Source organism: Chelon labrosus (assembly GCF_963514085.1).
Source record: "Chelon labrosus genome assembly, chromosome: 6".
NCBI lineage: Eukaryota > Metazoa > Chordata > Actinopteri > Mugiliformes > Mugilidae > Chelon > Chelon labrosus.
Window position 1 is genome coordinate 4,599,341 of NC_140342.1, and position 15,296 is coordinate 4,614,636.

General features: G+C 40.7%; 1 protein-coding gene across 1 annotated transcript in view; it reads left to right on the forward strand.

Moving 5' to 3' along the window:
* The window catches only part of astn1 (astrotactin 1), a gene marked incomplete at its 5' end in the record, with an annotated part of 409,253 nt that overhangs the window by 212,821 nt on the left and 181,136 nt on the right, over nt 1-15,296 (forward strand). Inside the window, one exon of the mRNA XM_084545838.1 lies at nt 1,086-1,213. Coding sequence (XP_084401964.1) covers nt 1,086-1,213 — 128 coding nt within the window. The remainder of the gene's footprint in view (nt 1-1,085; nt 1,214-15,296) is intronic.

Below are 15,296 nucleotides of genomic sequence, written 5' to 3' on the forward strand. Positions count from 1 at the left end.
TGTTGACCTGGCCTCCAAATTCACTAGATCCCAAACAAATCAAGTATCTGTGGGATGATCCACAGAGGCCCCTCCCCTCAACCCATAGGGCCCAAAGGCCCCCAGTGACAACATCCTGTTGCCAGACACCACAGGACACCCTCAGAATGCCCATGTCCATTCTCTGAAAAGTCACAACTGTTTTGAAGGCACAAGGGAGACCTACACAATATTAGGAAGGTGGTCATAATGTTATGCCTGAGCGGTGTATATAGACCATCTTTTTTTTCAGTCTTAAAGCTGTTCAGAAGCATGGTTTAATAGTGTAGAACTACTTCCACAATCGCAGAAACCCATCACGGAAGTTATGCAGCAAGGCCGAAGAAGTCCTCTTTGCACACAACCATTATGCACGGCAGCGGCTATTTATAGTCTCTCTAGTGTCAATTATTAATCATGTGCAACTGCAAACCCTCGGGTAATGATATCTGATGATACCATGATCGGAACGGTAATGAGTTATTTAGTTATAGCTCCACACTGGAGCTGATTATAGAAAATGTTTGTAACAGATGATCCCATAGACTCAAATATATTATATACCATGTACACACAGTCAGTCAATACACAAACAGAGGAAGTGGCTGATTACTTTTACAAATATATTATTACACAGATCATGTCCCTGAACTTGTTTTTGAAGTATACTTGTGACACATATGAATGACATCTGCATGTGTATGAGACTGGAACAGACAGAAACAGTAATCACAGTTTAAGCCCTTAATTGTTTTTTAAAGGAGCATGAGAGCTACCCTGTATCTCCCAATAGTAGGGTTTTAAATCTGGAGGATTTTACCAAACATCCGTGATAATATGTGTGACTTTTTCCTCATTGGCTTATTCACTGCTTTATTGACTTCAAACCGCTACAAGAAAAGACACTCCATTTACCACCCAGCATCACTGTATTCCCTTGTTTCCTTTAATCTCTCTTGCCCACCTCGCTCCCTGTGCCCTTCCTCTGTTTTCTCTCCATGTTGTACAACTGAACACTCACGTCTCTAAATGCTGCCTCTCCTATCGTCTCTTTCTCTTCACACCAGGCATAAGAACTTTGCCCGAGGCATTGAGCAGCAGCTCCCAGATGGCATGGTGGTGGCTTCGGTGCCAACGGAGGTCCAGTGCCACGAGGAGCTGTCAGACCCCGTGCCCGACCCAGAATACCTCACGGGTATGAAACCATATTTCATGGTTCACTCTATTAGCTCACAGCTGTGCAATAGCATTTCATCAATGGCCTGTTAAAAGCCCTCATTACTCAAAAAAGTCGTACCTCTCAAGGCTTAATAATCAGTTTGGCATACTGTTTGAGATTCCCATGTACATCCCGATATTGTAGCTGTCATAATGTTTGGACACTCATAAAAGACAAGAGTAAGAAGACGGCTGCTACCAGAAACTTAGATTATACAGGCTCCAGTGTAAAATTTCTTATGGGTCCACTCAGTTCCCATTCTCCTCTACTAGGTTAGGGTCTGTCATAAATTATACAACCCTATTGCCAGACAATAATCTCGACATTAGATCAGTGAAACTGCAATTCATGTTCAGTCAGGGTGTTCTGTACCACTGACTACCAAATTTATAGCGTTATACATTGTTAAATGTTGGGAAATATGAGAATTTTGTCAGCTAAACCTCAGTTAGGATACAGTTAAGGTGTGTTCTCACAGGGCCATTTCCCATCTTGACCTCCACTGGGCGTAAATTGTATGATGCTGTATCTCCAGTGTGTTATTCCCGCGGGATATGGGATTGATTTATATTCAGTATAAAAGTGTCTCTGTGGGTTTCTGCCGCTGTGGATGTGGCAACTGTTTGTTAACGTATCCAATGCCCAAGGGGTTCCAAACAGACCCAAGATAAGAGCTGTGATCAAGCTGCATGATGATCATCACAACAGAAACCTATGGCTAGGGTTCATTTGGTTCCCTTTGGATCATATCCCTTTTTAACATTTCTAAGTAATCTCTTCTACAGGTTGGTAGAGGTCCGAGGCTCTGAAGCTTTTCTTGCTGGTTGCATTTTCATACATTCATTCAAGGCCAGTTTGGGCTCATAATTTGAAATCTTGCTTGAACTCATGACCCACACCTCAGATATACTGGTGCAAAACATTATTTGAGCTTTATTGTACTTGGTTAACTCAGTCATCAAGAATCATGTGGCATTTTTAAACGTCTACAGTAGATGAAAGTGACAGCCTTGAGATACCATTTACATTACCATCATCATCATCATCATCACTTGTTTAAACCAGTAATGTTTTTCCTTTTACCTGAGAATGATGGCTGACATACAGTATAGCCTTTCAAAATCAAAACATAGTGGACATGAATAAAATCTTTCTCCTGGATTCTGTTTCTTATAAGCCCCATTCAGACCTAGCGTTAACATCTGTCCTGGGCAATCGGATCACAAGTGGCCCACTTAAAGTACAGGTGTGAACACACTCAGGACGCATTGAGGGCTGTGTTTCAGTGATCCGATGTCAGACCACTTTTAGAGGTGACCTACAGAGCAGGGCTGCTCTTGCATAAGCAGCGTCTCTCATTCACACACAACCTCTATTATAAATGTTCGCCTGTAAAGGATAAAAGTGATGTCAGTTCATTAGTGAAGATATTCTGTCCTTGTAGTTGTTAACTAAGTAAATAATAGATAAATCTACACAAGAATGAACAAATTAAATTATTACGAGGACTCTGTGTGTGATTTTTTTTCGGTATGTGGTTAATTATTGATGCCATCATGTTGATGGGGCCAAATAGAGTTAAGTTATGTAATTTCTCAATAATGACTGGAAACTACAGTTTGTATGGATGTTTTCAGGGTTGGGGTTGGAGCTTTGTGCAAGTCTAATGCCAGAGGAGACCTCAACCAATCAACCAATTAAAAAGAGCTTAACGTGTGTGATTTCACTAAGGGAGAAAGACCTCACAGCTTGTTCCAAAATACGAATCATTTCCCCATGTCATGACACTCATGCAACGGACATGCTACGTGGTTCGTATAGTGATCAATTAGAGATTGGATCTCGCATCTTAGAAGTGGCTGTTACAGTATTCTACTGTGCCGCAAATATTGTTGGTGTTTATTTGTATACGTGTAGAAACTGAGTTTGGATCACAACGGCTGGCTGGAGACGTGTGTGGAGGCACATTTTAATGCCAGGTGTGAACACACGTACTTCAAACTAGACAGGTCAGATGTTACTACAAGGTCTGAACCCATAGAGAGCTCATGAGCTTCAGCTCACAATCAAAAGTGGTGATAGTTATGAAGGGAAAATGGGAAGAACAGTAGCAAACAAATCTTTCTTCTGTTTAGTGTATAGGGGAGAGGGGGTGGGTGGCCGGGTCGTACCACCACAGTCGGGATTCTTTGTGGCAACAGAAGTCACTGTCTCGCTGTTGTCTTCATTAGCAACGCAGCACATGGCAGCTATGTTTGTACAGCACACAATCATCCAGTGTGAAACAGCTGCTGTTAACACAAAAATAAAAAATGGCTTGCAGCATATCAAGAGGATCCAGAAGGCCAAGAATTAGTATCATCCATCTGGACCATTATCCACAAAGTTTGACTTCACTCTTATTTCTTGTTTAGTTTTACAGTGTTACGTTCTAAATTGTGCAGAGCAATTACAGATATGAGTGTTTGATTGCTTAATTGAAAAGGAGAAAAAAATTAATTTGACACAAAAGTTGTCTAAAAAGAACCACTCCATTTTTGACAGAAGCTGACAGTAATATTTTTCTCATTATTCCTCAGTGCTGACATTTAAGTTGTAGAACACGCAGGAATTTTACAGAGAGCAAATAACTTTAATGGAGAGGATATCCTCCCTGCGCTGCTTGCATAAGTAATAACCTTTTTCTTCATGTTTTACAACAATAGGGAGTGTAAAATTAAAAATTATATTTCAGCATATTTGCAAGGCATGCTTCATTCAGGCAGCCTGCTGGCTAAGCTTATTCCAGGCACCTGTGTAACTGCCTCTAAATTGCCTCACAGTGTAGAAAGCAGCAGATTGCAGGATGGGTTTATCGCTTGCTGCTGATATAACAGCAGAGATACAAGGCCAGTCAGGACAGCAATTCAAAACCGCATCATTGGAGGTTACGTGCAAGGTGATGGACAATCAAATGACAACAGTACAGCAATGGTTCCAACTGCCGTTTATTGGCGACTTCAGAGGATATTAAAACCGTCTAATCTAAATGGATCTTCTTTTGTCACGTCCCTGAGCCCCCATCCCCCTCTCTGTCCCCCCTCTGCCTGCACAGCTCAAACCTTTTTATCCCTGCGTCGCCGTTGGGTTCCCAGTGCACACGGCCCAAGACAGAGCCCAGCTCAGTAGCACTTCTCCTCTAGTGCCTCTGTGCTGGGCTTTGGCTGTAGCCGCCGTGGGCTTTATTGAAGAGTAATATCGTGAATTGAGATATCATTTCAAAGCGTCCAGCAGCGTTCCATAAAAGCACACACTGTACTCTGGGGCACAGTGATTTCCACTCTCCCCCACCAATGACAGAAGGAAAGTGATGGTCGAGGCCAGAGGGTGCATGGAAATTACAGTGTGGCGGTCCAAAGAAAGGGACGTAGAAAGAAGTGGAAATCTATCATACGGAAAACTGAAGTCCTGATGGCACATCTGGGCTTGCTTTGTATGCCACTGGACTCTAATCCGGCCCAAATGTCCCACAATGCAGTGCAGTAGAGATGGCACTGGTAGGCTACAACTAGCAAGCAGGCTTTCTGAGGAGCATGCCCAAAGAGACACATAGTGCCGGTTATGTCTGTGAAGGTTCTCATGGTATATACGAGTTGAACACAACTCGTAGCTAACATGACCACAGATACACAAACGATTAGTCCTCATATTTTCCTATTCATGATAGAACTTGTTCACCATCACATGATGCACTACACCATGCAACTTAGTTATCTCAGAGACGTCAGGGCAAACTTTTCCGAGCAGTCAGTAGATCCTCAGTGTGATTGTTTTGTCAAACCACTCTTTCGGAGATCAAGAATTAAGCAAAATGTTCATATTGTTGGCAGCACTACTCCTGTAATGAATGATTCAATATGTCTACCAACTTTAGTAAGCGAATAAAGGATTCAGTGTCTGGCAACAGTTTTCTAGCACTCTGTTGTGACTACTGTGCTGGATGGAGCGAGGAAAGAAGACACAGCCCTCGAGCTCTTTTATATTTAAGATGTTTCTCCATAAACTGACACAATGTTCCATCGGCTTGTCAGAAGTGATGCAAGTATCGTATAAATGCCTCATGAAAGCTGACAAGCAGTCACTCATGGTCCATAAATGCACTCAGCGGAGCTCCAGGCAGGACAAATGTGTTACATAGCAGAGTTCATAGTTTGGCCATGCTTATTTCTACACAACAGAGTAACTGGAATCCATTTTGCTGTACTTGTGTTAGAGAGTGTGCTTCAGTCAGCACTGATTGATTTCATAACACGAAATCTTTGCAACCACTGTATTTGTTTTTCTGTTCTAAACATTACATAACTGTGCCGTGCTGATGGCTGATGTGCCAGTAACTCTTGCAGCAAAACCTGGCCCAAGTTCTCATAAAAACTTGTTTACAAAAATATTTATTTTTAGACCTCTATTAAATCTGACTCATGGTGATAATTTGTGTTCGCCTTAGTGTGACTCACATGTGCACTTGCCTGGTATGACTGGAGGAAGGGGTGGCATATGAACTTAAAAGTCACATTATTATTATTCTGCTAGAAACCTGCATTAGTTGAGTGGAAAATAACCATGTTGTTCATTAACTCAGTATGTGTACCTGCAGTTCATTTAAGTTAATTTGCCTGCAGTAAGTTTAAAAGGTTTTTAGCGATTAAATTTAAAAGTTATTTATTTATTTATTTATTTTAACTTTCTTCAGTTTCTTTAATGATCTTTAATTTGTATACAAAGTTAGAGATGTCATTTCAACATGGTGGTTAGTAAATTAAAGACATAAAGACATTTTCCACATTTCCAGTATCAACACTAGACTGAATCATTATGTCCTTTACCCAGGCAAAGGATATGTCCCAGTTTTATGATCCAACTTTCCAGATTCCATGAGACGGGCATTTTAATGCATTCCAACTGGTGGTTTCATTTTATTGATGGCAACTTTACCACTAGCACCAAACAACACAGCAGCTGACAGACTTGGTGACTAGCTGCTTAACATAGTGAAGCATTTAGCAGCTAAAAGTCACATTCTTCTTTTCTTCTCAAGTTTTGATAGATGCCACAAGCTTGCTAATGTTCCTCTGTGTCTGCTGGGTGGCAAAAAGTAGGCAACTGTTTGCTGACAAATTCGTCATAAAAACCTAAAATGTCGTAATACAGGCTGTTGACTGAATCGTCCTTGGCCGCTATCAGCTAAAAAAGTCAGTAAATGGAGGTTTGAGGTCAGTGAGTCTCAACCCAATCTTTTCATTCTTTACCCGCATTAATATAAGCTGGATCCCGTGTGTTTGACCATTCAACCTTCAGCTTTTAGTGCTCTGGATTTGACCAAAGTAGAAGACAGATAATTATAAGTTTTGAGTAGTGCAATGAGTAATGAATCGGCAGCAATGCTGGTTGGCTCATATATGGAATGAATCAAATAAATATCATCCACGGTAGCTGAAAAGGTGATACAAGTGCTATGTGCACCATGTAAGATCCGTGCAGAAGCTTGTAACTGTAATAGTAGCTGTAGGAACGAAGTTTATTTCCCAAAACAGATCAGGCCAGAAAGGTTTTTAAAGCCAAAAACTCTCCAGCTGGCACCATTGCCATTGCATTATTGGTAGTGATCAAGAGCCTTGTCACAACCTATGTGGATGTATTATGATCACGTCCTATGGGACAGTAACAACCTTTCTCACTGGGCCTTTAAAACAGATGGCCCGTCCTGTGCTCATTTAATTCTTTCTGATAAACATTTGCTTCCTCTCAGCCTTATGACAACAAGTTGTGTGAAAGGAAGGGAAAAACTTGTTTCAGCTTAGAAATCTTGGCTGGGAAAGCGGTGGCACCATTCATATGAAGTCACCTGGGGCATCTTCTCACCTTACTGCACCTGTTCTCTTGGCCTCCATATTTCCACTGAGTGCACAAACACAGGCGTTCAATGCAAAGCTCTCCAGCCCCAGCTATCTGGCTCATCGCCACTTCCACTCATCTCCTGGCAGGCCGTCAGCATTATCGCTGCGCCTGCAGTTAATTGCGAGGCTCAGGTAATTGTCCGTGGGGTAGACAGACGTGCAGAGGCGGCGCCGGTGAGACGAACGTCTGTTGCGCTGCGATGAACGCATGCCACCCCTCCGTCCCTTGCTGATTCGGCCAGGTTTGGTTGCTATGGTCAGTGTATTTGTCACAATGTCAGCACTCCTTGTTCCAGCCCTCTCCGGCCCTCGCAGGGGTGAAATCATTCATCTTCCTATTCATCTCTCAGCTTGGAAGCCATTCATCATGAGGCCAGAGACCTCCATCAATTATTCCGATGGGAGAAAGAGTGAGGAAAGAGAGGCTTTTGAAAGGCAAATACATCTTGATTTAATTGGAAAGCAAGTATGCCCAAGACTGCTAAGCACATTTCCCCCAAGATGGAACTTGAAAGATAACAGAGCAAAAGAGAGACGAAAGACAAAGGAATTTGAGGAGAAAAGGAGACACTAGAGGGTAGGAAAGATGGCTGGAAAGACCATGGAAATTTTGGAAGACAAACGACAAAAAGCAAAGAACAAAGACCAGACAGAGGACCCAACAATTGAATGAATGACAGCCATTATTCTCTTCAGTCTCAAGGCACGTGGAGTTCAGAGTTGGGACAAAGGAAGCCATTGGTTGAGGTTAAAAGGGCAGCAGAGGAGCCTTGACCTGCTCTCATGCTCTGCTAGCAGCCATATATAATGGCACTGCCTCTGCTATCAGCAACACACGCATGCATCACTTCTGTGTCTTTGAACGGGTGTCTATGCATCCATGTGTATGTTCAGAAAGATATAACAGCACCAAAGGTGAAATTGCCGCCCCCGCGAGTCGCCACTGCACTACAGCCGACCCTCTGTCATCAAAGCCATGGATTTCTGCTGATAGGTTTGGAGAAAGGGCTGACACAAGAGTTTAGCTGCTCAGAAGTGAAGTTTCAGAAGAGAGACAGGACAGGAGAGTACTGCTGAGGATATATATAGATATAATTTAAAACATGAAGAAAGTTAAGTATACCGAAGTCTTTCTTAGAAGTTGTAGAATAATGTGTGGTTTGGTAAAGGTGATATTGAATAACGTTGGTTTACCTACAAAGGAGGCACAGTACAATTAAGGTTTGGCATTTTGATTAATTGTTATCTGCAAAAGCACAACAAATTGAAATCATTAGGTCACCAGGTCCATGAAAGCTTTATTTTTTTTATTTCTTAATCATTAGGTTTGGCATGGACGCCCATCCTAAATATGCGTCAGGGGGTTCAAGTTTGCAAGGGAACCAATGAACCCCACGGAACGGCCACCCCTAAGCTTTTATGGATGTGTGGTGCGTCTTCTGGGTGCTTCCACAGTCTGTGGGAGTGGCAAACTGTGGTGGTAGGATGTCTGGAGCAGATGGAGTATCTTGGTCTTGATACCGATGGTTTGGTGCTCTGACAGTTTTCACTGGGAGCCTGTTAATCCAGGACTTGACATCCATGCAAGCCCACTTGGGCCGATGGAACTGAATCAGTTGCAGAAGAGATCTGATGTCTTTATCCTTATTTTCGTAATGAAAACATCATCGTTGTTTTTAGCCATCTGCTAGCCGCCCTTGAGGACTTTCCTGCAGTCTGTGGACCAGTCAGAGGCTGTGTTTCTGGCTGTGCAGCAGCTCTGATCTCAAACAACAAGATCATCTTGTTTTTGGCTTAAAATGTTCCTCCGACCACCTAAAAATGGCCGGGTGCCAGGCAAAACAACAGGAAACCAAACTGGAAAGAAAAGTCTGCTGTTCTCAGGAGAAAGACGAAAAATATTTCCAGTCGAATGATCACTGTGGACATAACACAAAGGCAGTATGGTAGCATTAGCATGAGGTCACTAACTTGCTTTAGAGCTACAAGAATCAGGAGAAAAAAAAAAAGATTTAATCTCAGTTTTTGCCATAATTGCCAGCTGCCATCTTTAAGTGTTAAGTAATTACAAGCTTGCTTTCTAACAAGCATCGCATGTAGTGTTAAAAATTGCTGTTTAATCCAGATAAGAAAAATCCTCTCCATCTATGACTATTATTTTATTCCATATTGTCAAAACAATTGATACATTTCAGTTTATTAAATCTCAATCACACAGGAGTCGGGTGACAAAAATTATTATTATTTTTTTTTTATAGTCCCATATTTTCCATTCCTGACAGTTAAGTAAATCACCTCAACCTCTTGCATTTGAGCATAGACACAACCAACCATTTACAACCACAAGCAATTTGAGCCTTTTAACCTTTTTTTTTTTTTTTAACCCAGACAGTCTGCTTTGAGGGTGCAGGACAAACCATCTAGTGTGTGTCTGTAATTCAATTCAGTAATAGTAATTAAAATATACATGATTTAGGCCAAAATCCACCTAATCAGTATATTTGATCTACCACCATAAACACTACCATATCACACAAATAATATAATAATAATTTCCCTCCTTAACCATAGTTTTTTTTTTTTTTCACTTCCTGTTCTGTTTTTTGTTTAACTCAATATTGTCCAGTATTCAGTTTTTTGTACAAGTTGCTATAAAATAAACCTTTAAAGCATGTATCAGAAACTTGTTCAAATCATGTCTGATCAGCACCATCCTCTCATTTTTAGTAGTTTTACAATCATTCAGTGTTGTAATGTATTGTTGGTGCATGTATGATGCAATATGATAATATGATGTACCCCAGAAATTCCCCTAAAAGCATGTGGAACCACGTAAGATTAAATGTAGATAGCAACATCTTGTATTTATTTCGAACCACAAGGCAAAAACCACTTTCTTGAAGTAAGGCTGTTTTTTTTTTTTGTTTTTTTTTATTGATTTATTTATCGTCTTGCACTCCTGCTGATTACATCACACGAGCATCCTGCCTCTGGCACATTTTCTTTCCCTCTGATTCGCGGCATTTGTTGTATTCGTGCATTTGTGTGTGCTTGCATGTGACTGAGGGAGAGCGGAGGCGAGACCTGTGAAGCTGTCATGCTTCTCTATCGCGCGTCCCCATGAAATGCGAAATCTTGCCACCGAAGTTTGTAAATCTCATCTCTGATCGCCTTTCACACCGCATTTCAGGGTTTAAATATATATGCGCCCACAAAGACGCTCAAGCTGAAATGTATGAAATCACTGTTGGGTGAACTTCAAACTTTTTCTATTAGAATTTGACTTGACATTTATGCTGAAAGGTTAAGACACAAAGTTAAATGCCAATTGTTCCAAACTCAGCTCCTATCCATTAATAATACATGGTTATTGGTCCGGATTGCAGTTTAGGCTAATGAATATCATTGCAATCAGTACATTTTAATATTTAGAGCCTTGATTAGATTTAAATTGATCCTCTGGAATGAAGACCTTATTTATTTATTTATTTATTCTCGCCTCAGCCAGAGCAGGCCGTGTTTCGCTCATCAAGGTCGTCCTTTGTGCTACTGTATTCCCCTCATCTTGTCATATTCAACCTGGTCTCCCCTCGAGTCTGGCCTCTCCGATCACTCCCCACGCTACCAGCCTTTAGATATGTCAGCACCGAGATGGCACATAATCTATATTTTATAAGGCCTTGATATAATTGGTGGCAGTGAGGGAAGGTCATGCCTTCGGGGGCCCTCGTCTTTCCCCCACTGGTTTCCAAGACGAAATCCTCAAACAGCAGCCCTCTAGTCAAAAATGTGAATTGGGTACGATAAGGCGCATAACGCAGTGAGTACAGTGTCACTGTTTTAGGGGAGCGGAGACGCGGAGCACGTTGCGGCGCAGCGATTATTCAGCATGTATTTGCTTTGAAAAACATGTGTGGGCTGTAATGTATTCAGCGCTGAGACAGATTCTAGACTGAATTCTTGAGTGTCAAGGCTCATGGGACTGACGGCTGGTGTCGGTATTGTGGCTGCTACTTTCTTTTAAGAATTATTGTGAGGTAAAAGTGATTAGCCAGTCGAGATCATTTAAACTACTATTTTATATACGTAAGACCATTAAATGCTTTTTTTTAATATAAGTTTGTTAGTTTAGTATTTAAATATCAATTGCTTAGCAGCAGAGATATATTTTTTTTATCGTTGTGTTGTTTGATGTTGTATGACGTAGAGAGAGCATGCTCATCGCAACAATTTATCTTCAACCACTTAGTTCATTAGTTTCTTTCTTGTGAAACTGGACAAAAGCCTCATCTGTCCATCCCTCCTCTTCTCTTGATTCTAAATCAGTTTAATGACATTTATTGGCATTGGTCTTCAGATATTTACAATAATAAGATATTTGCATTTTAATTTACTTCTGGTAAGTTATATTGAGTGACTTGTGCCTGTCTTTTGTCTCCTCATTCTTGATATAAATTTATACTTAACTTTCTTCTGGTTTTATCACATAATAATTTTAAATTGAAAATGTCTCCCCTAATCACGTCTGATCAATAGACTACAATCATCCATTTATATGCAGCAGTATTCAATAAGGAGCTCATACTCATTAACAGCTTATTATTGTGTTTTAATTAAACTGGAACAATGTCTTATCCTGGTGCAATTAAAAAAAAAATGAAGATCCGAAAGTAAACGCAGTCCGAACAGTTAAATTCAAGTTCCAGTCAGCTTTGTTTAAAAAAAAAAAACAAAAAAAAAAAAAACCTCGCTGAATAACCAAAGTCACAGCAGGCACCAAAACACCAAAATCTGACCATTCTAGACTGAAAGACTATGTCCACATCCTCTTGTCTGAAACAGTGTCACAAAAAAAAAAGAAAAAACACAATTAAACAGCTTTAATTTTTTTTCGTTTTCCAAATATATGGTTATTATTAAATTGCTGGCTAATTTTTCATTTACAATTCTTTTTTTTTTTTTTTTTTTTTTTTTTTTACACATTTAGATTGATTTATTTTTTTTTAAATATAAAATAAAAATAAGAAGAGGAATATATATATATGTTTATTATATTTATTTTTCGTACCTCCGGCACACGGTCACATTGACCCAGATAGCAGCTGATGCACAAGAGCCACAGACGATCCACATTAACGTTCCCGTTAAAGTCTCCTTAGATTAGCTAATTAACTGCGGTGCGTGTTGTGCTGGCGTGGTCCTTCCTTTTCAGTATCATACAGTTAGCACTGTCTCCCTGTGACACATAGGCTATGGCATGAGTTTGTTTACTCCATGCTCATCGTGCTCAAGCACAGCCTGCCAGCTACTGTCAATCAAACAAACACAATTCAGCCTCAGAGAGGAAAAGGAGCCTTTCTGAGGCTTTATTCTTTCTACATTTAAATACTGTGTAGACATTATTACTCATTCCAGAAGGAGATAAGGGGGACTTAGTCGCACTGAAGAATATCCAATTTCAGATTCATATACGTTATATTGATTGGCATGTGTAAACATCACTTTAACGTTAAAGTACCCAAAGCTGTCAGATCAGTATAGTGTAGTCACTATTCACAGACATACCACTTATTTAGTAACCAATTCTTATCATAATATTCATTCATTCATTCATTTTCTGTAACTGCTTGTCTCAGTCTATCGAACCCAGAACCTTCTTGCTGTGAGGCATCAGTGCTAACCACCACACCACTGTACCGCCCTCTTATCATACTATGAGTCCGGTAATTCTTTGGATTTCTTCATGGAGTGTGTAAACCATAGACAGTATAAAAAAATGGATGACAGAACAGTTCCTCAAAAGTGAAGCCAAAGCAAGTAGAGCTCCCCCTGGTGACTGGCTGCAGTATAGGTCATAAGCTCCACCTCCCACATGTTAGAGGATAGGATTTGGGCCAAACTAAAACATTAAAGTACACATCAATTAAATTTTTTGGTGGGATGTGACATCATGATGACTACAAGTTGCCATGCCAACTGCTCTGTGAAGCGGTTCTGTGGGACCGTGAGAGTTGGAAAAAAATTACAGATCAACCAACCAATAAACAGAATTAACCAACTGAAAACGCCTCGATAGGTCATCGATAACATGGCTCCACATGGCTCCACTCTTGAGATGACGGTGTCCGTATCCCCGGGAAACTAGCGTTCGTTTGACCAAGGCAAGGAAGAGGAGAAGTGTTGTCCATATTTACATACAGACTATGGTCAACACTGACACAGAGACAGAAAAAAGCTTTGATGATGTATAGGACTACACCGCTGTTACTCACCTTTCCATCAATGCATAATTTTTGCCCAAATGATTTGATTGGCCCGGCAGAAGCGTGATCAGTCCCCGATGGAGAATGGAATATTCCACTCCAAAATATTTGTGCCCAGGGCACGGTGGCTTTCAGGCTGCTTATATAAGGCAGTAAATGTTTAATTTCCTATTGCAAATACAATTGTAAACTTTGTGTTCCTACTGGCAGTTTGTATGCTTCAGTGGCACCGACAGTACTAATTCACGGCAGATGGAGGATAAATGGTGAAACACCTTTATGATCCTGTGCAGAACAGGTCTTTTTATCAGCAGCTGAGTTGTTCATCTTCAGAGGTTGGTGAAGGGCATCTACAGCCCATCATTTCACCGGCTTTGTCATCACTTCCCCTCCCTTGTCCCTTGTCCCCACACCTCCCTCCCCTGGAAAAAATGAAGAGTTAATGCTGACACAGTAGCTTCAGTACCTTTGTTGTCTTCCTTAGTCGTAACCGTCAGCCTCACTTGCATATAGCACAGTATGACAAAAACTTACTCTTTATTTCACACCCATTTCCCACACAAGCATACGTGTAAATCACAACAAAAAACTGTAGTGATTGCACCTTGACTGTGCTGTGCTTTGACCCGGTAATATTGCCGCACTTTAGCTGCACTGCCCCTGCCGAGGGGGTTGCAACCATGTGATGCTTCCTGTCACTCCCCTCTCCGTGCTGGGCTAGTTTTGTGCTTAGTCAGTCTCCATGGGTCTCTTTTCCTAAGTGCTAGCCCCCTCCCCTCCCCCACCACTGCCAGGCTCTGTTAGAGGTTTTCCATTGAAATGACTTTCAACTTTCAAGTTCTTCAAGACTAGATGTTCATAAACGCATACAAAGCATAAAACTTTAATATGGAGTTCACGAGAAAAGAGGATGTAATGGAATGTTTTAGGAAATATGCATCTGTTCTTATAGTCTAAAGCACTAATAATAACTTTCTATTTATTAAATTTTCATGAGCTTATTGCCTTATCTTATATACTATCATGAATATTCTGTATAGAAATGTATGTAGATAAATCCTTTCTTGCTTTAGATTCTCAAAGAATCTCCTTATATGGCACACAATCAGTTCATTCTTCATAGAGTCATTAAAGTCCTTTTTCTGTTCAAAGCCTTGCAGGGCTTCATAGCCACAGACTGACTAAACTGGAAACTAAAAGTCACTTTGCCAAGTCAACAAGTGCATGCTCTCACATAATTTTGCTATCAATCCAGGAATTAGATTTTGTGTATTTAAAAAAGAGCAAATGCACATGGGCATCAAATTGTTGTCTACAAACCCACTTGCCCTTGTTTCAGCTTTTTTCGATTTTTTTTTTTACAATGACCTGCACGACTGAGAACCTTCACAGACATATCTTTTAAGTAAAATAAATCAGTCTCTGTGGACATTTTAACTATTTAACCAAAAAGAGTATCCCTTACTAAGCTTGTGTGTCATCCCAACCTCTGCATGGAGCAACTGATGGTGTCAGTCACATTAAGGGGGCAAGAAATTCCACAAATTCACTCAAGTCAAGTCATGCCTGATAACTGAAAACCATTCCAGATGACTACCTCATGAAGCAGATTGAGAGAATACCAAGAGTGTGCAAAGCTGTCTTCAACGCAAAAGGTAGCAATCAGTATCAATGTACAATGCAGTGGGGTGAGGGTTAAGGTTGTTCCTAATCCAAGATGTTAGGAAGAGAGTAGAATTTAGACATAAATTCTCGGAAACTTGATCAGTTTTGCACCCTACGTGCATTTCCATGACACAGGAATAAATAAAAATAAACTTTTGTGATGCTTGAATGGATGCAAGCAGATGGAGAGGAGGCGTG